The 26,125-nt window shown below is 38.0% G+C and overlaps 1 protein-coding gene across 3 annotated transcripts in view; it reads left to right on the forward strand.

The window, feature by feature from the left end:
* Positions 1-26,125, forward strand: part of LOC124296738 (tetraspanin-5) — an 89,808-nt gene that overhangs the window by 48,682 nt on the left and 15,001 nt on the right. For all 3 annotated transcript variants that reach the window (XM_046747060.1, XM_046747058.1, XM_046747057.1), the window contains exon 2: positions 22,887-23,007. In XM_046747060.1, the coding sequence (XP_046603016.1) occupies positions 22,887-23,007 (121 nt within the window). The remainder of the gene's footprint in view (positions 1-22,886; positions 23,008-26,125) is intronic.

The following is a 26,125-nucleotide window of genomic DNA, read 5'->3' on the forward strand; positions in this document are numbered from 1 at the left end:
TAAGTAGCCAGGCATACCCACGTTAGATGCGTAGGTAGTTTTTAGCCGCGAAGCTTGTTCCTCGGTTCGGGTTTAACGCCTCGCGGTTTCGTCTGCGGTGGAAACGAGACGCGGGTTGCGGCCTTTTTCGTTATGAAGGTAATTTAGCAAAACACGAAGAGAGAGTTTCCCTGCAGAGAGCCGAGGCCGCAACCAACTACCAGGGTGGCAAAGCTCCCCCATCAGCCTCGACCTCCGTCAAGTAGAAACCTTGGGCTTGCACCCTTGTTAGAAACAACTGCCGTTGTCCTGACAAGGAGCTTTTTTCACCGCCGCCACCCCCGATGAAAAAAATAAGAAGAGAAAAAACGGATCTCTGCAACGGTGCGGCGAAACGGCCTATTTTCATTCCCAGTCAAGCAATTACCGTACAGGGGGATCGTTTCGCATGTAACATGGCGGAAGAAAGTAAGTTTCTTTCGAAAGAGAAACTTCGACGCGAGTCCATCGTAACATTTGATTATACGTTTAGGTAACGATTAATTAAATTTTTTAGATTTTGATTTGTTCGTACGTAATTCGGTATTGTTCGTAAGTTGGCACGATTTCGTATTTAACTTTTTTACACTGACGATGAGAGAAATTTTTAGTTCCGGTTACCGTTCCGTCGGTAACTAGTTTCATTTTTTACCACAATCGAAAATGTATAGTTCTAGGTAGAAAATGAAAATTTGTCTTCTAGCCGTTACCGGAAAGTCTGGTATCCGTTGCTATTCTTTCTCATCACGATCACTGTCGCTAGATTTTCTTGCAACTGTTGCGAAAATTTAATGCTTGTGCGAGAATAAATTGACGTTAAAGTCTTGTTTAGCGAAAAAAGTAGAGTAAACCGAACAAACCGATTTTGCGTTGCAATTACCAAAAAAGGATCGACGATGGCGCAAAATTGTTAGGCGTACCTCGTTTTTCGTAATCCCAACAATATTCGAACAGTTTTTTCAACGATACCTGTTTTACTGAATTTTTCTAGTTACCGTAACAAATAAAATTCTTCTCAGTGTAGATGGCTGTACCCACATCCGTTCAAGGACCGTTCTCCTTCCTCCTCTTCCCCCTCCTCCTCCTCTTTCTCCTTCCTCCTCTTCTTCCTTTGCCACCACCGCCGCTTATCTATAATGCAATCCTAGCCATGGTAGACAATGCTCCAGAGATCCGAATTGTTCCCTTGGAACACCGGCCGTAACTGCAGGTTTGTTCAGTTATTTCTAACCGTCATATACATATATGTATATATGTATATATATATATGTATATGTATTCATATACCGAATTTCAAATTGAATGAAAATCCTTCGGGTTGTAATATATATAGCTAGATGGTTTCGCACAGTGTGCTGTGTGCAGCATCTTTGATTCGTTTCATAGAAATATATACCTACGTACCATTAAGTTATAAACGAAAAATCAGGCCGAATGAAAATTTATGAAGAGAATAAAAATAGTTTGAAATTATAGAAACAATATGATTCTGATTGGGAGGAAATTTTAACAATAAATTTAAGGTATGAACAATTTGAGAAAAGGTTTTATGATTAGAACGTTGAGAATAGCAAAAAGCTACCCTTTTTTTAAAAATTGTATTCTATTCAATGAGAAAAGAGATTATTTACCGTTAACAAATGTTTATTTGGATATGGCGATATAAATTTGTCGTTATTATTGTGAAATCTTTATCGAGCCAAATAGCGACACATAGAAATTTGTCCAACAGTCGAGAGATCAGATTTGGCTCGACTAAACTTTGGTAATAATAAAAAAACACCTATATCACCATACGCAAATATACGTTGTTTGTTAAAAGCTAATAAACCAGTATCTCGGTGTTCGATTCTAACTTTCATCCTTGTATATATTTTTTTCAATCTTGCATTCGCGATATGTGAGATAACATGCAATCATGCGAACACCTCGTCGCTGACTTTCGCTTGGCTTTTAGATCTCGCTATCTTTTTCAACACCCTGGTATCAGCGACCGTCGAGCCGTGTGTTTGGCGGGGTGGGGGAGGAAAGCGAGTAAGGTAGTAGACGATATCGTCGGCAAGTCAGCCGCGAACCAACCATTCATTCGATAGACAAAAACACAACGGGAACGTCATTCGTATAAAACGCCTTAAGGTGGGTGAAACTCGATCATTCGGTTGCGACGGATGGTAGGGAGGCAAATAGGTGGATAACCTAAAACCCTGCAACCCGTTCTTCTCTCCTTCCTCCTCCCCCCCCATTTTACCACCCCTGGGGAAATTACCAACTCCGACAAGTCGATGCCAATTTGCACCACCGACGATGACTAACGTTCGAAATCCCCTTCCCTCTCCTCCCCACTACTCTACTCTACTCTTTTACCTCCCTCGTTCAGATCTTGCTTCATTGCCTCTTCCCTCCTCTTATTTCGCACCTACTCCACACACACACACACACACACTTTTACTCATCGGCGAGTACATGTGTATTGTATTATACGGCTTGCGTACATACCACGTGCTGGTGTTTATTTTACGATATTGGCTCTTTCTCTTTTTTCATTCTGTTTCACGTGTGCACAGTTCGTTACACCGTTGTCGATTCTCTTTTTCCCTCTTCTTATTCTTCTTCAGTTTTTTATTTTTATTTTTTTTTATCTTTATTCCTACAACTATGTACTGATAAATTGTGGTACTAGATATTGGCAATCTTTTTGTTTTTTTTTGTTATTCAGCAAGGATACAACAGACCGCGTGTTATTTAAAAACTTGCTGAGAGCAGTTTCGGTATTCTTAATTAAGTGTAACTTTTATTTTATTTTTTTTTTTTTCGATTGTTTCTAAATGCGGCATAAAATGTAGCAACAGAAAAACAATTTCACATGAAATTTTCACACAACGTGATACATAATTGATAAAATTTATCACCATCAAGTTTGCTGATTTATTAATCAATGGATAAATTTGTGTTCTTCGATCATACTATACTATAACAATTTGGATGCTTATGCAGAATTATACAATTATATATAACGAACAGTGAATCTCAAACATTATTGTAAAGATACAAAAAAAAAAACGGTATTCGTATCGTCAAGTTGAATAATTTCTACTCTCCAGTATCATCACCCGCTCCGTGCGTTTAATTTAAAGACGTTTCAGCCGGAGGATAATTTTATACCACTCCTCCTCCTCGTCACTTGATATTCTATTGGCAAATTTCAGCCTCGTCTGTTTCGTTTTGCGTTTAGATTATTACATGTGTCGAAAAAAAATAAATAAATAAATAAATAAAAGGAAAAGAAACAAAAAAAAAAAAAAAAAAAAAGAACCAAGATACGGGACGAAAAATATACGAGGTAAACGGAAAATAAAGAAATTGAGGTTGAAAATAAAAAAACGAAAGACGTACCTACCTTGAAGAACTCAGCGACTGTGAAGGGAATCCAAATTCCGTTAGCAAACCTGGAAACTACATCTCGAAACGCGGGGCGAAGAGGAGAGAGGGAGAGGAGCAGTTTACCCGAATAGGTTTTCACAAATCTTCTTCCAACGAATCCAATTTAACACACCGGTACGTGAGCGGAAATATTTTTAATACAGAAACTCGGTTCTGGCTATATCCGCTACATAACCGTTACATTACATTACATTACATTACATTACATATATGCCATACCCATACGCCATATTTTTATGCCAGCTTATACCGGCCGGCGCTCGACGATAAATATATCGGATATATCACATCATGGGGTGTAAAGTAAAAACCTTTTCTATTCCGCAGCTGGGCGAATGCCGTGTGTTTGCCATTTTTGATTGAACGATTTCTTTCTTCTTTTTTTTTTTTTTTTTGTTTTTCTTTCAAATGCCTTTCTCTCTCTCTCTTGATCTTTCTCTTTTTCTTTCACCTTAAACCGTATTTCCGGAAATACCAAGTACACGCGGAACGTATGCGGTGTGAGGAGTTGAGTTCCGTATCGCACACGTTCAGTTTGTTGTTGTAAAGTTGTTCCATGACGGGCTGCTTCAGAGTGAAGTTAAAATTGAATACCGAATGAAATGTATAATATCGGAAGCTCAAACTTCCCTTGGAGTTGGTTGCTTTTCCGTACATAATACACGACGTTGATAGGATATGGAATGCCGCGTGTATATAACAAGGTAAATACTACGTTTATCGATCAACCGCGTCGGATTGAACGCGAGCTTTACTTACACATAACTCTGTATTTATGTATGTAATGCATGTGCAGCTGCATAACCTGCACGTAACTTTCATTACGTTTCATTATAAATTTCATTATAAAATTACGAGGATAAAACTGAACTGGATTTTTATATTTCCAAAAAGTTGAACACGTTCGGCGGCTAATTCCTCTTCTTTCGCTTTTTCTTCTTCTTCTTTTCCACTTTGCTAGGTTTTGAAATAACGATGTGTATTCAAAAAAAAAAAAAAACACACACATACATTCAGATGGATTGCTATAATGTACAAACATCGATCACGTGTAATGAAGGATACAAGCGACCGTTCATTGGGGATATATTTAAGCAGACATTTCTTTTTTTGATACGTTATATCTACATACCAAACAAGTATTGAAGGAGAGAAACGTTCCTACGGGTGTCGGTTCGACCCTCGTTACTAAAAGTTTATGTTTTATAAAAACCGTCGAGGGAATGAAAAATTTCCAAAAGAGCCGTCTTTACGTCTAAATATGTTCCTAATGGAGCGACTCTTCTCATACCTTTTTCTCATCCCCCCTGACGACCTGAACCCAGTTTTCTCTCCCTCTCTCTCTCTCTCTCTCTCGCTCTCTTTCTCTCCTTTTCTTTTTCTCTCTCCGAACTCCACGAACGGTGAATTTCATTCGACTGTTGCGCCGCTTTATAATGAGATCGGGAAATAAAAATGTATATTAAATTCACGTATATTTTCCATCCAACTGAAAGATACACACATATATATATATATATATATTTATGTATATCTGTAAGCAGAATGTAATGTTACTAATGAGGTAAAGACGAAGAAAAAATGCCTAATGTCAGATATATGTATATATATACCGAACATGCCATTTTTCAAATCATTTTCTTCTTCTTCTTCTTCTTCCTTAATTTTCTTCTCGCCTAGAGCAAATCGCATTCCGTCACACAGAAGTTGGAAAAAATTATTACAGATAATCTGAATCGTCGTGCCACGTTTTTCACCATCTCGATGAAACGAATTTTTCTCCTGGGCGAATAAAAGCGAAACCTGCGTCGAATAATTTGCGACATTTTTTTTTTTTTTTTTTCACTTTCTCGAGACGATCGATTGTAACACCGTGTATTCCATTTTATTTTCATCCCGTGCCACCGTTGCAAATTCTTTCAGCTGCCGTAAGAGTTTCTTGCGAACTTTTGTAGTAACAGATGTTATACATGTGTTACGTAGGCATATGTGTATATATCTATATATATACATGTATGTATTTCTTTGTATAGGTATAAAAGTTCATGGATTATATGTATAACCTATACATATTGTACCCATGTTGCCCGATATTGAATCGTATCGGTAATCGTTTGTAAGACGTGAGTGAAAGTGGCACGTTTTTGTGTTATAGTAAAAACCGCTACAGCTACAGTAATATACCATATACTGATAATATCTGTATAACAGCGAGAAATGGGAAGGAAAAAGATGAAATATGAAAAGAAAAAAGGATAAAAATGAAGAAGCAGAGAGGCGTGTAACACTTTTTCTCAACGCGTGCACAGCGGAAAGCTCCTATAATACCCAAGAAGTTGCGTAATTCGGGAATATGTATGCGCTTTCTATATTAGCTCTACGACCCATTGTCCCGAGGAGCGGAGCGAGCCCTTTGGCACATGCCTTGAATAAGAATATCCTTGAAGCGATTTTCTTGAAAGTTTCACCGCCGCCCTGCAGCGTTCGCAAAAAGCTTTTTTTCTCCCTCTCCCTCTCTCTCACTCTCTCTCTCCATTTCTCTTTCACTTCTCTTATACCTACCTTCTTTCCTCCCCTTCTTCATTCTCTATTCGCTTTCACATATGTACGTACATCGGTATCGTACATACCGTAAGTGCATAAATCCAAGCAGCCGTCGTTATTGGTAAGTTTTGAAAATTTTTTGAAAATTCCAACGGTCTCGTTTGCTTCTTTTCAATTTTAGTTCAGACGCTTTGGTAATTATTGTACTCGGCAATTAGTCGTTATTATTACACGGGTCAGTAGAAAAAAAAATCTTTTTTTTTCAGCCGTATGGCATGTTTCCGGTAATTCTTACGTTTTCGAGCGTGCTGAATCGAAAAATTACTTTCACTTCCCTCCGTCGCGTACAGTACTCTTGCAAAATACAAGGTGATTGCATTAAAAAAAAAAAAGATCTAACCAAACAATGTTTCTTATAAAATTAAACATACAAATTATTTATAAAATATATTTATCATTCCGTGTTCAGTCTTTGCGTCTGTGAAAGTTTTTCTGTTTCTTTGTTTGCATTTATTCTCGAGTATCACTGTAATACGTATTAAACGGAAGTAAGAAATCACTTTTGCATAGGATTTTTAGAATCAAGAATACGATAACAGATTTCGAATTAAACGGGAGTTTCACTCAGAATTAAACTACGAACACGATTTTACGAAAAAACCTGACGCGTTGGAATCTTTAAGCATTTTTTTCGGTTACAGTGAGTGAAAATTTCTAAGTAACAGTATTAAAAAAAACCTGGGCAGTTTTTTGATTGCAGACATGTGTAATCGTTGAAACAAGTCAACTTACGGGATGATATATCTATGCAGTTTGTAGTAAACGGTAGTTGGAAAGATATTAACCCGTTTTTTTTTTTTTCTTTTTTTTTAATACAAAAAAAGAAGATTTGAAGATGCCGGAGGCTATCGAAAAGTGTAATAACAGAGTGCGGAGGAAGCTGCTTGGGTTGGTCTTGCGGTATAAACTTTGCGCTCACTTTTCGTTGCGATAAATCTTACGAGAGTCTTCTCTCCGTACTTTTTCTCAACCCCTGCAGGGTTATTTCTCGATTAAATATGGAGCGTTTTCAAACCTTATCTCAATTGTAAGGTGGGAGGGAAGGGAACCGAAGAAGAGATTACTATGATTTCATTCCTGAACCATCGAAGTAGGTAAAACGTTCACTGCTGCAGCTAGCTGAAAGAAAGAAAGGATCGCGAAATGATTGCCTGCAAGCTTTCACCCTCCTCCATTCTCCTCTCTTTCTTTCTCTTTTCCTCCCTTTACTTCTCTTTTACGATCACCGACAAACTCTGCCGTTATTACCCTTTATGTGACACGATCGAGAACGAGATCGGATAATAGAACGTGGTCGCGTTAACTCACCGCAACACGAAAATAATAATGTGTATATACCGTTTTACTCGTGCAGCTGTAAAAATAATTATCGCAAGGAGGAATTTCATGCGCAGTTGTGTTGGGGTTGTAAAGTATAGGTATAGGCATGGCACGAGTAAATTTGCACCGCGTCGTTACATTAAGTTACAGAATACCTGGCGAATTCGAAACTCCGTATAGGTTTCCTCAATTCCTTTTTCTTCTTTATTTATTGTCAGAGGATAAATTGAGAACCGATGTTTTATACGTTTCAACGAATCTGAGAGAGGAAGAAAGAAAAAACGTGTATATGGGGAAATACACGCGAATCCAACCAACGTCTGACCCTCACCGTTTTTTATTTTATCGATAATTTTTTCTGCAATTGTTCCGAATTAATTATCTGTAAATATTGACGGTGATATTGAAAAGAAACATTTTTAAAATTCTCAAAAACTGGATTTTCTTTTCCAAACACTGCAAGACAGAGCCCGTGATGGACCAATTTTTTTGCTATTTTACTTTTTCAACACTTTAATTTTTTTGATCAATTAAGACGTTGTTCAACCGATCTGAGAATTCCCGAAAAATTCTCAAAACTTCCGTTTGTCACTTCGAACATTTCTAGACCAGTTTCATATAAAAAAAATTGAATGCGCCAAATAAGTAGACAAAAATCGCTTCATAACGGAACCAGTCTAGAAATGTTCCAAGTAACAAATAGAAGCTTAGAGAATATTCCGGGAATTTTCAGACCGTTCAAATAATGTTTTGGTTGATCCGAAAAAATGAGAGTGCTGGAAAAAAAATGGAGAAAAATTTGCCCATTATGGGCCCGGTCTAGAGATGTTTGGAACGGAAAACACAGTTTCTCATAATTTTTTGAGAATTTTAAAAAAATTCTTACCAAAACCACTTTACACTGAGAAAAATTTCATTTGTTACAGTAACTAGAAAAATTCAGTAAAACAGGTTCCGTTAAAAGACAGCTGTTTGAATATTGTTTGAATTATAAAAAACGAGGTACACGTAACCATTTTGCGCTATCGTCGATCCTTTTTTTGGTAATTGCAACGCAAAATCAGTTTGTGAGGTTTACTCTACTTTTTTCGTTAAACAAGGCTTTAACGTCAATTTATTCTTGCACAAGTATTAAATTTTCGCAACAGATAGAAAACTAATTTTCATTTTCTACCCAGAACTATATTTTTCGATTGTGGTAAAAAAATGAAAATAGTGAAGAACTGAGCGGTAACCGAAACTAAAAATTTCTCTCAGTGTAAATATTTATATGTAATTGAGCGGTTGATCAAAAGATCTAGAAATATCCAGGGTACTGTTTCAGAGTTGGAACAAGTGCAGAAATATCCTTTTAACAAAATCAGGAACGGTGAGGGTCGGACGTTGGTCGAGTTCGCGTGGAATTCCCCAAACGCAGGGGGAGGCAGCGTGTTTATAAATTTGAAAATATTCTCTCACGGTGAAATTGGCCAGAAGCTAGTCTTGTGGCGACGACGAAATATTCGAGAGGGAAATCGGATCTAAGGCCGCGTTCGTCCATTAATTGTCCTTTGTTGGAATCTACGTGTCGTTTAATGAAATTAGCTCCTCGTGAGAGAGAGAGGGAGAGAGAGAGAGAGAGAGAGAGAGGTCTATTATACTCCAGACCCGGGTTTCGCTCCGCCGTTCGTTTCTCGAATCGATACGGAAATTGAACATCATAATGCCGTTTGGAGAATGTCCAGATTCGCGAGGGTTTCGAAGGTACAGGTGTACAGGTATAATCGATCCTCCATCTTCCATCTCATCCCCGATGCGTATGTGGATATTACCGGGGTGTGTGTTGTCATACATGTATATATATGTGTGTGTGTGTGTGTGTGTAGCATACGTGTGTAAACTTAGGCGCGCACACGCAACCCTTCGGGGAATTATTCAAGCTTGTTAACGTGTATTTCCACCCACGTCAACCTCTTTATCAACGTCGATGTTTGCACCCACATCCAGGTCTCTATATCATCGTGCGTATATATCGAATTTACCCGGTGGTTGAAGGAAATCAAGGCGGAAAGGTTTATGACGAAGAAAAAAAAAAATTCCGTCTATTCAGTCCGGTAATTTGATATACCCTCCAGGCTTCACCGATATCCGATTCTTTCATGCCGATTCAATTCCACGGAATTTTCACTCCTCGTTTCTTCTATCTTTTCAAACTTTGTGCACATGTGCGGTATGTGCTTGTACGATTGTGGGAATTGTATAACATTGCCCGGGATCCTTTGTTATATGCGGATGTTATATATTTTGCATCTGGAAAACAAGAAAATCGTGTAAAAATAATTGACGACGACAAGTTAATAAACGAACGTTAATCGTATCGAAATGAAAATACGTCGCTAAAACTTCGTTACGTATAATGTACACTTGGTTAATTTTTTTTTTCACCACCTTCTTCAGCTACCTTATAGAAATTTAGGTGAAATTCGCGCAAAGCTTTCAGCGTTTATATGCATAATATGCATGTATCGTCGTCGTCGATTCGCGAAAAGCCTTTGAGTTCTCCTCATCACGGAGTCTGTCTGTTACATTATATAGTTATGGAGGTATAATACAACGTTTTCACCGTCGAGCAGTGAACCGTACGTGAATTCCTTTGCCGATGTCTTTACGGGTTTATTATATGGGTGCGTGTATGTATATATATATATATATATATATATATTTATTGGGGTGGTCCTTATTTCGGGGTCGAAAAAATTTTCATTGGGACGTCCGAAAGTTTTAAATGTAAAATGTATGTAATTTTTATAACCAGTTATTTCATTTTTCATGCCTTTGGTATAAATTAAAGGACTGATTTGAAAGTTGACGGAATTGTTGCTTATAATAATGTAATAAAAGTTGTAATTTAGAATTTAAAAAAATAAAAGGGTCAATAGTTATTGGATCTAAACTTAGGTGTCGATAACTGTTACACTTATCTTAATATTCGCCGGAATGTGTTTTTCGCAACATCGTTGTAAAATTTTACGTTCTCAATGTGTTGACGAAAAAATTCACCCTGGCTTTGTATTTTTGAATTTTACAATCACCCGTTCGATCTTCTTCTCTCAAACCTCAATACCGACCTAATCATCTCTCCCATTATATATTTTAAGGTCCACGGTGATGACGAGTAACGGAAAGTTATAAAAAAAAAAAAAAAAAAAAGTAACAAAACAATAAAGAACTGAAAATTTAAATCCCTCGATGCGAGATCGCGCTGAAAGCTTCCGGGCATCAGGTGGATGACTGACGCGATTATAGGACAAAACCTTTTAAAACTTTACACCGTGGTGCAGATTCCGCTGCTCTGTTGGAAACTGAATAGCTGCTGCTGCTGCTGCTGCTGCTGCAGTGCTTCGTAAAACGAATACCCAGGTTGCCTATAATAAAGGTTTATACACCGTGTATAATACCTCCGTACAACTGCGTAAGCACGTGTGTGTGTGTGTGTGTGCGCGTACGTGTGTAACGGGAGTATTTGCGCAACGTGGTGGATTCTGTTTTGAGTCAGACCGACGGACCGACTGCACTGCGTCATGCGAGCTGTAAACCACCACGTCAGTTTCTATACTACAGGTTCAATTGTCAGGCGGTACACGGGCGGCTGAATATCTCGGCTGGAAAATCAAATCAGGAAATTACGTAGATACCGGTATTGTAGGTACGTAGGTATACGTATGTAAATGCACGGTGTGCATAAGAGCGGCTGGATTCTCCTCCTCCGATGTATCCCTTTTCCTTTGTTCCTCTGTTCTCGGCATTATTGTACCTTCTACCTCGTACCTCTCAATCCTACGCGAAATTGTTTGGCTCTGTATTATTTCAAACTGTTGGATGTACGCGCGTTGTACTCTGGGTATGCAATACGTCTATGTGTGCATGTATGTGTGCATGGAAGCCGCCCCGCATTTGCTCCAATTAAACCTACCTTCGAAGGATATTTATATGTATATATCGTAGAATCGTTGCATGCTTCGCGAAATCACACAATGATACGTCGTTGTGTGAAATTCGAGACTTTTTCGTCTTCGGTTGCGAGAGTAAAAACGAGATCCTCGGATTATTTTTCTTTCTTTCCGTTTGTTCTTGTTTGCTTGTTTGTTGTTTGTTTTTGTTTTTTCTTTTTTATTTCAACGGATATTTGTACGTGACTACTTTTTAAAGCCAAAAATTTTCAACGCTTCTTACGAGAGCAATGAGAATTTTCCGAGTCGTTATCACAAAAGTGATCAATTTAGTTTTTTGATGGTAATTGGCGCGACGATTTTTTTTTTTTTTAATTCGTTCCTTCCTAATACGAATAAATAATAAATCTCTATGGAAAGAAAACTATGTGAAAATCGTTTATTTTTGTTTTACCTTTGTTTTCTATGCGTACGTTAAATGTTTCGTTTAATTAAAGAAGAATTGAACAGAAGACAAAATAATACGAACACTTTGATTTATCAACGACTTAATCCGTACGTATGTTTAATGAACATTTTATCCTATGTACAGTACACCGTACGTTAAATCAATTTTTTTCAAAATCGGTTAAAAGTTGTTTGGAAAAAAGCAAAATCCCGCCTGAAGATGTAATTATTTTTTGACGTTCGGCTGCGGCAAAACGGACGTTGACCGTATTCACTTAAATATGGATAAGCCGCCCGCTGACTTTTACTACTTGCTCAGACGGCGCTTGGCTCACTAAGATTGTCCGACCTGAAACATATCGAGCTTTTCAAAGCCCGATTCTCTTGTGCAAATCCATCGCAGGGACGGGGTTGAATTTTTTGGTGACGCAACTTAAAATAAAAACATCAAAATTTGAGGAAACATCAAAGTTTCGAATGGTACGAAACCCGATGCTCAAAGTTCCGAAAGGGCAAAATGCCAAAAGGGCGAAAGTGAGAAAATTTTTTAATCTGCATCATTTTTAAATCCGAGTGATTGAAGATTTTCAGTTCTGTGAATTTCTGGCTTGGTGAAATTTCACCGCTTTGATCCTTCTTTGTTTCGGATTTTCGATGTTTTTACTTTTGGAATCCTGGTAACGCTGATTTTCGGTTTTTCTAAGTTTTTACACCCACTCGTTGAGTAACACTACGCTGTGTGAGTATATTTTAATTTTATGGAATTTCACTCTATCGAAAATTTATTTTTTCGGAATTTTGATGTATTGGAATATTACTTAACGGAACTTTACTCTACGGTAACTTGAATTTTCTGAACTTTGACTCGTCGGCTTTCCAACAATTCGAAACTTTGTTTATTCCCAAAAGTTTGATTTCTTCACTTCAAGTTTCGCCGCCAAATAATTCAAAGTTAGTCGTTTTCGGGACTTTTCAAATTCGGAACTTCTTCGACCCCGCCCCCCGTTCCACGTACCAGGAAATAAAAATTGTACGGAGAAATTTAAACACCGCAACAAGATCGCCACTTTTCTTTTACGTTTTCTATTCTTTTTGACGCCGGTGTACGAAGTGATTTTCCGCTTTTAATGACGACCCCGAGGGGACTTTCCTTTGTTATCTCCTGCCTTTAGTGCTCTTGTAATGGTTACGCTTTGGTGAATGCGGTAAAAAACGCGAAACGTCGTTGCGACGCGACGAGACGACGCGGCGTTGCGTCAGTCGTTTAGTCACTACTTTACGTCGTAAACTGCAGGTGCAAAAGGCTGCAGTAGCGTGAAACGTATGTTGCTGTGTTGTAAACTTCGGTACACGTGATACGAAGATGATAATAGAAAATAAATAAACAGGTAAATAAACGATAAAAAATATTTTCAATACACGTTCCGCAGAAAGATTCTTTTCATTTTCTGACGTGATGCGAAGATATTCGTGTATTAGAGAAATAAATAAACCCAGTATAATTGACGCTGTAAATTATATTCGAATCTCAATTCGCTTCCTTCTGCGTCGCTTTCTGCATATAACAACTACCCAAAACATTATAGAGTTGCTTTTTCTTATCAACCTGTCGGGTGCGTTTGTGGAGTAGTAAATTACACTTGTTCCGAAGATGCAAATTCTGTAGCCGATGAAAACATCGATCCGTCAATGTTCTTTCGAAACCCGAACAGAGAAGCTAATAAAAATCTTACACCCCTAAAGTCTACGATCTAATTTGGTCCTGCGGATGAGACGAATAGAAGAAATCCTCCGAGATCCGGATCTGGATCCTAAAAACTTTACTGGTAGGATGACATTTTTCTATACTGTTTGCGCGGGGCACACGGAAAAAAAGGGCTTGAAGAAAAAAGAAAGAAAGAAAGGAGAGAAAGTGCTGGGTACAGCTTGTTTCTGGTTAACTTTTGCGTCCAACTATCGTTTGTATACCTTGTTACTTAAAAAGTTTCGGGAGCCGTTAGCTTCGGTGGCATACATACATACATACATATACACACACACACACACACACACACACACACACACACACACACACACACACACACACACGTATTCCTATACCTGTATACATAGTACCAGTGACACGATATTTGCTTACCGGGTTGATTTCTCGCGGCATCTGCCGGCATACGTATTTTACACACACATATAACGCTCGGTTGCTGCCGGAATCGCGGAAGGTGGTGTTGGGGGGGGGGGGGGAGTTTTCCGTACACAGAAGCTCCTCCTCGCCTTCCCGGAGGAAGGAACAATCCGAAAGTTTTCCCACAAAGCCCTGGCAAAGCCATTTCGCGTCCCTTGTCCTCCGCTGGCGGTGCTGCTGCTGCGAAGATGTCAGTGTAAGGGAAGCTGGTAGGGAGGATCCCTCTCCTTCTCTCTCACCATCCCTCTCTTACCTTGGCTCAACTTTCCCGGAAATATTTGTCCAAACTTGTAGTATTAACGACTTATAGTTCCCGTATGTTCCAAGACAGCTACGGCGAGTTATCATCCTTCTCCTCCCTCGAAAGGAGCCTGATTTACGACTATACCAGAAGCTTATACCCCGTACGTGCAGCCCTGCACGGTTTGGAAACTTACATTTTTCTAGACGAATGGCTCGCCCCGATTCTTTATTTTTCCTACCCTTTTTTTTGTTGTTTTTTTTTTTTTTTTTTTGAATTTCATGAAAATACCACCCCCCCCCCCCGTCCCTACCCTCAACGTTTGCTTGCGGAGTGGATAAAGTTTTACTGTGGACTTGTTTTTTTTTTCTTCTTACTTTCTTTTAATCGGTTGAACGTTTATCAAGCTTTATAAATTTTTCAGCTTCGGGCTTATTACGATGTCTCGTCTCTTATAGCTTCGTTGCTCTTTCTCTCCCTCTTCCTCGTACTATGTTATATGTATACGTATAAGCTGAAGCGTGGCAAGAAGTGTGCAGCGTAAGGGCATAACAAAAAAAAAAAAAAAAACCAAGACACATTCGACAAGCGAATCGAGAGAAACGCTTATATTCTTATTGATCGACTTTCTATTTTTATCTCCATTCTGCGACTGGGAGACGAACGGATGGAACAAAAAAAAAATGGATAAAACAAAAACAGGGTGCAAGACAACCCGCGTGCAACAACAATTGGACATCTTCTTATTTCTCGTGCGAATTTTCATTTCCAGTTTGTACGAAAATTTGCACACAAATGAATGATAAATTGAAAAAAAAGCCCGTGATTTCGGAACGAACGTGTGAAACGGAAAGGGTGACAATCGATCATCGAATCCGGAGCAATCGGTCACGCGACACGCGACCCGACTAATTTGAAATATCAACTTGACGCTGCTGCATCGCGTCGCCTCGCGTCACGGAGGAACGGAATGAATATGCATAGCTGTTGATTATGCGCGAATTTCGCATACGTGATATATCTGTTTGTGTGTGTGTGCGTGTGTGTGTGTGGGGTTAAACTTGCTGCACACGCATATGATTAAACCGCAAATACCTGATGGGAGAGGGTCAGGAATTCCCTGAGGTCCCGGAATCACGGCGAATTCGCAGAAGTCATCCGGAGTAATTAGAACGCGCCCGCTGATTGCTCTATATATAGATATATGTATATATATGTATATATATATATATATATATGTATGTATGTATGTTCGTATACAAAATGTCTATCAGCTTCCGTAATTGAGAAATATCGAAGCTTGCTTCTGACCCTGCCTCTTGTACGTATATACGCGTGCAATTTGTATTTTAGCCTGCATTGCCAAATTCGCAATCGTTGATCGCTGGGACGAAATTTTGCAGATCCGTTATTTCAGCTGGTGTTCGACCGATGATTCCGATCGTTTGCCGTTCGCCGTTGGAACTGAAGCGGCGGGAGTACGTCAGTTTAAACGACTGATCATCTGACCCAATTTATAAACCGTGCCAACTAACCTCGTTTACCTGAAAACTTCAGAATTGCCAGTTAACCTCGTTTACCTGCGGGTAAAATTGTACCCGATCGATAACGGCCGTGTTTTTATAAAACCCTGCTTTGAAAATCAAATAAGTAAAGGGAAATTACGAGGCACGGGTAAATGTTTTTCAGATTATTTACACGCCCCGCCGTCTTGTCTGGTTTTCGTTTTTTATTCGCTGTTTTATGTCAATATTTCCACTTGTTTTTATTCGTTGTAAAAATCTGATTTTGTACTCTTCATGTTTTGCATCTTGGACACCGATGACTACTTTTTACCAATCAATAACGAATCAGGGTAGAGGTTAAAATGTGGAAAGATGAGAAAACAGACGAAGGGCCGAAGTATCGAATTATAATTATATGTATCGTAAGATTCGGAAAATCCGTTTGACAAAATTTCGAAATACAGTAAGACGAGAATGTCGAAATAGTCAGAACGTAGAAAGATCATAAGAATCCTCAAAACCCTGATTATTCTACGTTTTATCTTTATTATTACACATTTGAAAATTCTATAAACCAGATTTTCCCTTTTTTTTTTTTTTTTTTTTTTGGAATTGTGCGTTTCAATTTTTTATTCTTTCCACATTTTCACCCCCATCAAATATGATTTGTGTCGTTTATGGCCGAGACATTCTCTCGCCATTTATTATCATTACTATAGCTGACTGTATCGCGAACGACGACGCGAAACGAACTTCTGTTTCGCATTTCCGCATCAGCCGAGCCACATGAGCGAAACTGTGTGACAGTATATCAATATTCAGCGAACCGCCACGAATCAACTACAATTTCGGTATAACGGAGATAAACGAGTTTCGAGAAACGAACGAACGCGTGCAACGCGACTGTCGCCGGTATCTCGGCGGTTTGTTTGATTTGTTATTGAAAAATCGTGTTCTTTCATTGTGATCAATTTTTCGCACGAGCCATGAAATTTCCCGTATTCTGTTGCGGTGAGGAAAAATTGGCATTTATAAATAACACTTCTTGATCTCCTCCCCCTTCGTCTTCGTCAGCAGGGACGATTGCTTCGGAAATCGATCACGTAACCAATTATAAACGTCATTCAATCTCTTCAAATCAACGACCAAAATTCTATAAACAGCCGACGGAATTCCCGGAGGTTTTTAATTAAACGTCGCGAGCGCGGTCGGCTTTAATTGCCTGTTTGTCGAATTACACAAGTCTCGTTTTGTTGTTGTAATGAATTTATTTTCTTTCTTTTTTTTTTTTTATCACCATCTCGCCGTTTCGCAGGATGTGTTGTAATGGAAATTGCTGTTAATCGTTCAGAGTATTTAGACTTTTTCAGGTATTTCTTCGTTGTATTTAATAAACAAATACGTCGAATAAAGCTTCCGTGCAAACGTTTGTACACGTAACATATGTCCGTTGAATTCTGTGACACTCCACGTGTATTTATGAGGGATTATTAAATTTCACGAGCTTTGGTGTTACGGTGTTATATAAATACTACGCGGCACGTTTGCTGTAAGAGTAATTTTCCGCTCTTTCTTCACTCAGAAATTCATAGAATATGAATTTATTTACTTAATCTTTTGTCTTTGTGCTGCTGCACGCCTCTCGACAGGGAAAAAGCAGTGACGATAAATGGGGGAAAAGGTTTAGATTCCATCCAAGCGTCGTTCATTATGCTATCCACGGTACAGTTGTAAACAATTTTAAATGGGTATCGTGTTTTTTTAAATTATATCAGTATAAGATGATTCCGATTATAAATTTCAATGTAAAACCCCACGCAGAGGAATGAAATTTTAAATATTTAATTAACGTTTTTTCTTTCATCAAACTTCATCTTTTAAACTCTAATGATCTTGTCTCGATTAAACCGGGATAATGATAAAAATCGACGATTGTTATATCAACGCCGCATTTTCAGCAATCTTCCCCGAGTGATTCATTAACGGACTTTGATTATACATTCCATTTGGAAACTGCCTGTAGCGGCAATTTTCTTTTAAATTTTTAACATTCATACCCGCCGGCTTTAATCGAAATTAAAAATTGACCATTCCAAAACTCTTCAATGGGTTGTATGTATCCCCTATATAATAATAATAATTATAATAATGATAATGATAATATAATATAACAACCGCTCTCACCTCTCTTAACGTTGTCGTCTTTTCATCCTTAAACCCCGAGAATTCGGGCAGCGTCGCGTGAATTATTTCCTTCAAGCAGAACTTTACTCGAGCTTATTGTTAATCAAGGTATACCAATTGCTCGAATCACAGTATCTTTCACTTAATTTCTCAAGAATGATAAATATCCGAATTTCACTGTTACCGAAGCGAAGCGAAGATAATTTTCATCACTTGATACATTTTTGGCCTACAACGGTATCAAAACTCAGAGTCTCGTTACGCGACGATAAGAAATTCCGCGGTGTTTTTATTTTTTTTGTTTATCGAACGGACAGAATATGAGACGGTATAACGTATAACGCAATCAGCCGGAGATTCATTTGTTCGATTAGAACCGCGGCGTTTCGCCGATTGAATCAGTTGAGTGCAAAGTTTCCTCGAAAAATATAGCGCGGGAAATCCTTAAGGTCGAAGTCAGGTTCCCGTTTAAGTGCCCTCCTGGCGTCCCTTCCTTCGATCCAATCCTTGTGATTCCGAACTCTTACCGCTTCCTAATGTTTCATTACTAATTCCTCGTCGTTGATTTGTTTCACTGCTGCTGTTGCTCACCCTCGTCAGATCGATTCAATGCCCATAAATAGTAAATAAGAGCGGAAAAATGCGCCCCATATGCCGCAAACTCGACTCCGCGATCCTCTGGTATCAAGTTAGATCCGTATAAATGATTGCTCACGCGGTCGTATCCAACTTTTCTATTCTAGCCGCGCATAAATAAGTCGTAATTCTCGAGGAAACTGAGACGAGACGAGACGAGACGAGGTCACCTGCTTGCTCCAGGAAACGATCTGCATTATTATGCTATACCGCTTTTATTCGCACAAAACGAAATGGTATCGATAAAAACCATCGTTCTCTTTTGAATCGTCACTTTTTAATGTCTATGAATTTTTTCCACAACAGTGTAAAAGATCGACTACTTCGAAGATTCTTCACAAACGAAAACGAATCGAATTTATACAAATATTCATAAACGCCAAACGGTAATAAATTTTCATTAAACATTTTCATGCTTTAGTTAAAGTTCAGGTGATTTCATCGCACGTATATACAAACGTCTCGCAAACTTTCCTCTCGAGTTTAATTGAGCCTGAAAGTTTTCAGCTTGCTGACTCTCTGTATACATATTTTATAACTCAAGTCTACCTGCAACTTGAATGCTGAACCAATTTCTATACACGATATCATTTTTCAGCTTTTCAGATTTTTTTCTCGTATTGTTATATCCGTCACTAGTTAAATTTTGTCAAAAACTCGTATATTCCAGATCACAAGGACTTGCGGTGCCTGTTATTAATAATCTGCGATTGCGATCTTTCGCAAGTACGGCTTCGAATATCGTTCGAATTTATCGTCGCATTGTGAAAAGAGCAAAAGTAAGAAGCAAAACAGAAGTGAGACAGCAACGAGAAATGAGAAAAGCAATTGCAGGAGTGGCTGGTCCGACTGCTTCCGTAATTCCTCACAAAACGGTTGACAGGAGAGCCTCAGCTGGGTAAACTTAATCCACGTGAAAGAACTGGATCTGAAAAGAAACGATAAGCTAGAAAGAGGGAGGGCCGAAAGAAAGTGGGTATAAAAAGAAAACGTAGGGTACATTGGTAAACATTTCTGTCCTCCTGCGGTGGCAGGTTTCATACGTCTCGACACGTCGGGTGGAGTGAAGTAAAGAGAAGGGAAAAATTGATCTAGAGAAGTGAAAAATCGAAAGAGGTTGAAGTCGAGTAACGTTTTCGCAACGAAACATTGAGGAGGGAAAAAATATACTGTTTTCTTTATTTTACAAAGATTTTTAAGAAACTCAAATTTCGAAATAAATGAGAATCGTTACGATAACCTTGCTAACTTTCAATATGATAGAATTGAAGTGAAAAAAGTTATACGTTTATACGACGCCTGTAATTCCTCACACCTGCACGTCAGCTACGTAATTATCTTTTCGCGATCTTGATACGGATCGCGTGCAACAGCAACAGCTGTAAACGACTTGGAATTATATGGCTTTGGGTACTTGTTACATTTAATTTTATATTAAATACGAATCGCCTTGCTGGAAATTCGCAATTTTTTAAATGCAGTTATTCCCGCAATATACGCGGTCGTTTTAAATTGTCCGAGTTTGTCGACCGCGTTTTTATTTCTTTGAAAATTACGAATAAGCAAGCGCATCGTATACTTTGATTCAGGGTGTCTGGCTGTCAGGGAAATCTAGGAAACTGGGAATTTTTCAGGGAATTTACATGCATCTGGAAAAACCGGGAAAAAGTCGGGCAATTTTTTATTTTTTTTTCTCATTAGTGTACCGTTCTTTGAAATGTAGGAAATTACTCTTCCAATCCTAATCTTCGGTTAGTTTCTTAAAATTTGAGTGTTTATTGATATATCTGGTAATTTTAGGCAAAATTTAAGATAAAATTGAGCTGAACAAAAAATAGGACCACTTTGACTCACGTCGAAGACTTCTGATGTCTAATTTACTAATTTATAACTAATTTGCATGAAAACAGCAAGTTTGTCGTTAGAGTTAGGTTGAAATGAACTCGAGAAATCGGATTGACGTCGTTCTTTATTCTTCTATCTTCCGACCAAGCTTAAAACGGATAATATTAATCATAGCCAAGTAACTTCGCGATGCTGTCGATACGGTATGTATGTGTATATATGTATAAAAAAAAATATATATATATATATATATATATATATATATATATATATATATATATACTAGTATAAATTAAATCGGAATTGTATCACGGACGGGTAAGAACTTCAGAGACTGGTAAAAAAAAAAAAAAAAAAAAATTAATCTCCACCACTCGACTAAGTTATACATATACATGTGCGTGGAATCTGCAATCAACGCTCGTTCTGTCTAGCCGTCGGTTGAAAAAAGAAGAAAAAGAAGAAGACGAAGGAAAAGAAGGGAAAGAAATTAGAGTCACTTATCGTAGTTTTCACAAAAGTATATAAGCTTTTGTGTAGTTCTCAGGATCTTTCTTTAATTGAATTTTCAATTAATCCACAACGCGATTGGTGAGAGAAATCTTTGAGCTTATCTAATTATAAAATTCTGGACAGATTTTCTTTACGTTTTTTTTTTTTAAATTTTTTTTCTAATGTTTTTCTTTGACAAAAAGTCAACGGCTTTTCACAATCCAGAGTTTAAAATAACAATAAAACTTTTACATCTGCCGAAGCTGTAACGAATTTTTCGTTAGTATTTGCAACGTATGTTAATTGTAAACTGGATTAGGTGTGATTGACGGGGAAACAATTGTTGACGATAAAGCAATTGTTCGACAAAGTTACTAGAATCAATTTAGGTATCCCGGCTGATTCTAACTAACCCAATTAAAAATACCTATCGCTAACCGTTTGGCGTGCTGGAAAATTATCTTCACGGAAAAAGTTTCGTGGTTTTCTCCGTTTCTCGCAAACAATGTTTTTTTTGCACATTCTATCGTCACACAATTTTACTTCTTCGCACGTATAATTCGGAAATGAGTGAAATTTTACAAAAAGACACATATGTATATGTATATTGAGAATTCCTCCCTAAGGCGAAAAAACTTGACGCATTCATCGTCAATATTTTCACCCAGCAATAAATCGGGCCGAATTTCGATACTGGGTTGTATAATGTTGGTTGAAGGAAAGTGTTCATCCAGGGGGATTCAAGGGTTAGCTGATATAAGCCCTCTTGCTCCTCGTTGGGCACCTGATTACACAGCCGAAGAGATTAAAATTGTAAACCCGGATAATACCTGGTCCTACTTGTCTATACATCTTACACGAAACATTCTCTCTGCTTCCGAGACACGGACTTCTTCTCCTTGTCATTTTACCACTTGCATTCAAAAGTCCGACGCATATAATAAACGACAAAGAAACTTGTGTTACGATATTGCCAACTAGCGTATAATAGCGAAAAAATCGAAAGGAAGATAGGTGAAAAAAATTTATATGAAGATTCGACGATGGCAAAGCGATGATATCCTCGTCCTGTGATATACGATCCTCGAATAAAAATTTTAATGTCATTTTTATCAGACGGTCCCGATTAATTGGTTCGATTTTAACCAATCCTTTGACACAGTCACTGGTTGTGTATTTGCTTGGTTGATGCATAAAACAGATTTCTAAATACTTCTCTTAATATCGTCGCTTTGTTTGCACTTCTCTGTCTCTCTATCTGTTCCTCTTTGAATCATTGTACAATAACTATCACCAAAGCATGAAAAGAGAAAAAAATAAATAAGTTAAAAAAAAAAAATCAAATAAAGAAGTACCGAAACTACGTCACTGTAGATTTACTGGAAATCTATTAATCGATAAATGGATAAAAATGCCTGTGTATAGAATTTTCAAGCTCTCGCACAGTCTTCTTACCAAACGTATATGATATAGGTGACGTGTTCAACGAAACTTGTTACAAGTGTTTTACATCTACCTTGTATAATTAACCTACGAATGTGATGCATAGCTATATGTAAATATACGTACACATATGTGTTACATATATGCACACGGGGTTCAGCGTTCCCTCGTTGACCCGACATAACGGAATAATAGAAATGTCACGTTCGAGGGAGCAGAATCATTGGGCATCCCTCATTATCTGAAATTAATTGTCGTCGTGCTTGGTCAGCCGAAATGTTGCAGTTGCAGGACGCAGCTTTCTCTCTCTTTCTCTCTTTCTCTTTCTCTCCCCCCTTCTTCCCGTTCAGCCTGTCCATGCGATTGCTCGTTCGGCCAGGCGACAATTAATCATCCCATCGAAATCTGATTGTATACACCTTTTTATCGCTCGGCTGTCAATTACATTTTCAATCGTCATTTTCCGATAAATAACAAACTGTAACATCAAAATATCCAAAAATACAGGGCAGGGTGTTAAACTTGAATCGTGTGTCAAACTAACGAACATTCAATATCGTTGTGACTAATCGCGTCTCTTGCGTATTTTTTCCTTTCAGCTGCTCGGTCTCGGCATCATGGCAGTCGGGGTTTGGGCCTGGACGGAAAAGGACACTTTCAACAACTTGTCTCGCCTGACGAACGTCGCGCTCGATCCGGCCTTCATTCTCATTCTAATCGGTAAGTTTGCCGCTATTCAATTTTTCAACCATTGAAAAATGTAATGTAATCATTGGACAAAGTGTAAGAGTGACGATTTAATTATTACAACTGGAGTTTAACAGCGAGAGAAATTAATGCCGACAGTATTTATTCCAAATTATTGCACGCTCTCGATATTTCCAAAAAAAAATAAATAAAAAATTTCAATATTTCTATACCATACTTTTTCTTCCGGCTAATTAATAGGTGACAATTAATTTTATACGAATATGCGAAAATTGAAAGGTGCATTGCTCGCTTGATTCTGTGATGAGGCTGATCGCGTGTTTCTCGAATCTTAATCATCCGCTGCTCGTGAGATATCGAGATTTTCTTCTTAGGTGTAAACATGTACACACCCACACACACATGTCTGACGATAACTTCGTAGAAACGAGAAACTCTGGAGAGTCGTTAAAACTATTCTAAAGCACGTATAGTTAAAATCTTGTGCAATATTTTATGTAGATACTGGTAAAATCAAAATGATGGCTTACCAGTTGTTGTTTCTTTCTTTTTCTACCATAAATTACGTAACTGTTGCAAGCGAAACGCCGACGTCGTGCAAAGAAATATAAGCAATTTTACGAATAAGTAGCTTGTTTTTTTTTATTTAGATATTGCGATACAAGTAATTTGAATCTTTCAATTTCGACTTGGATGAAAAAATTAGCAGGATTTTTACCTATTTCTTAGTTTCTTTAGTTCCACTTTCGTCTGATTTCGTTGGCTTGTTTTTGTTTGCTCCTCGTCTCGAGTACGTTATACACGTAACTCGGTGAAAAAGTAGCAATGAAAGCCTTTTCGACCCTGAAGTATAAAAAGAAGCGAGATTTTTTTTTTTTATTTATATATATTCGTCTTTCTTCTTGTTTTGCCGCTTCTTTCTTTTAAGCATCCCCATGAAAAGACACGCGTCAGACGAATTTAGTAGAAATTTTATATACGTAAGAAAGAAATCCATTCGTTCATTCCTTCACCTTTCCTTCTAGTTTATGCTTTTTCTGTCCTTTGATTACTCGTAGCCAAGAAATTTTCCCGTATTCACCGTTACGTATCTACGCACATATCGTACGTGCGTGTATATCTTCGTATAAATATACACAACTCGAATTTTTATGCCTCTTTGAACCCTCTTCTCAGTATACGCAGCGTCATGTATTTTTCACTACCCAAAGGACTTCGCTAAGCTTTTTTGCTTCCTCTTATCGCTGAGCAGTGCGCGCCTGATTTGAACACGCGATTGACTCTGCACTCCATTCAAATACATCAGATGTAAATAAATTGTAAATAAAAATGGTGAAGAAGAAGAGAAAAAGATAAAAATTCATTCCGAACGCGTCGTTTTTAAGTGAGATAAATAGCGACAAACGAATTGTACCAAATTCTTTTTCAACCTTCGACGCATTCGTTCGTATTACGTATTACGTAACGAGTATCGCGCATCGCAGTTGCACTTGCACTTGCACTTGCATGCGGCAAGCGTGAAGCGCAGACACGCGGCTTCCTCGAGTCTTCCCTAACATCGAGTCCGACTACTTGATTTATCAACCCGCGAACGTGCCAACGAGAGAAAATCTACATTTTACTTCCAACGGCTTTACATGTATATATATATATATATACGTACGTAACATCTTACACGGAGCTTTATCGCGAGCTGTCCGTCTTTCCTTATATATCTAAAATATCTCTCTTTACTGCTACGGGGTTAATTTACCGCCCTTGTTTTCCACGCGGAGTGATACGCCTGATTTTAATTTATACGTCTGTGTCACGCAGGGGTTTACAATTTCATTCTGGAATCTACCTATTACTTTGTATTATATATAAATTATCGCTATCGAAACGGTCAAGTTGAATGATTTTTTCAACACGAATTCATTCTTAATCAGCTTTGTATGAATAATTTACTCATAACTATCGATGCTGAATATTAGGTAGTGACGTTTCTGGTAAAATATATCGTAATTCGTTAATATTTCGGATCGTTGACTGTATCCATAATTTTAACCGAAAGAAGTTTTCAACTATTGTAACTATTTATAGCTATGAAAAAAGCGCTAAGTGGCTATTGAGAAAGAGTATTGTATAATATCGTTAAGTTACATCCTATAGTTTTAGCCTTTCGGTTTGATTGGTTGATATAATTTTTATTGAAACTTCGTCACGGCGGTGAGAATATTATTCTTCTTCTTCTTCTCTTTTTTTTTTTTTTTTTCGTTTAGAATTATTATAAAAAAAAAACTGTGCATGCCACAATACCGTTAATTTCGATGTATCCAATACGTCGGATATAATTCGGAATACCCTTGATCGATAATGTCGCAAGCCTTGATTCTCCCGAAAAGACAATCTTCGAAGTTACGCGGGGTAACGGAATAGACAAAAAAAAAACAAAAAAGGAAGAAAAAAGTCATCACTCTGTGAAATTGGTCCTTGCGCAATTCCAATAACCGTGAAATCCTCTTCGCGTGCAACAAGACGATGACGCTTCTCGTGGTCAGGTGGCCGATATTATGCCTAGAATAGAGAGAGTGGCGACGGCGGGATATACGTGGACTCCCATTCATCCATCCTTCTCATCATTCTCCGTAATCACTGTCAGAGTCAGTCGGTGCATCCGTCCGTCCATCCATCCATCCATCCATCGGCGATACCGCCGCTCGTATCATGTTCTTAGCATTAATTAGATTACGTCAATACCGTCGTGCGTGCAATCCACCGACGGTCAGAGAACATCGTGATATATAACGTGTATACCCGATTCTACGGAAAGTCGCAGCGTTCAAGGGCCGATGTAATGCCGGGAAGATCGCGGCTGTCGTTAAAGTGTACAAATCTTCCAGTTAATTTTGCATTTGAAATTTCTCAGATCTAATCTATCTGTTAGTAACGATTCTATTCGAACAGTGGATTCGCCGTTTGTTCAATTTACAAATACAATAAATTTTCACCACTTTTAATATATTTTTTTTTTCCATGAACTAAAATATGGTTTAAAAGTACTGAAAATTCCGAAAAAATTCTCACAACTTTTATTTTTCGTTTACAACATTTCTAGACATATGTATATGTATGTAAACACACTTTCTAT

The sequence above is a fragment of the Neodiprion virginianus genome, chromosome 1 (genome assembly GCF_021901495.1).
Source record: "Neodiprion virginianus isolate iyNeoVirg1 chromosome 1, iyNeoVirg1.1, whole genome shotgun sequence".
NCBI lineage: Eukaryota > Metazoa > Arthropoda > Insecta > Hymenoptera > Diprionidae > Neodiprion > Neodiprion virginianus.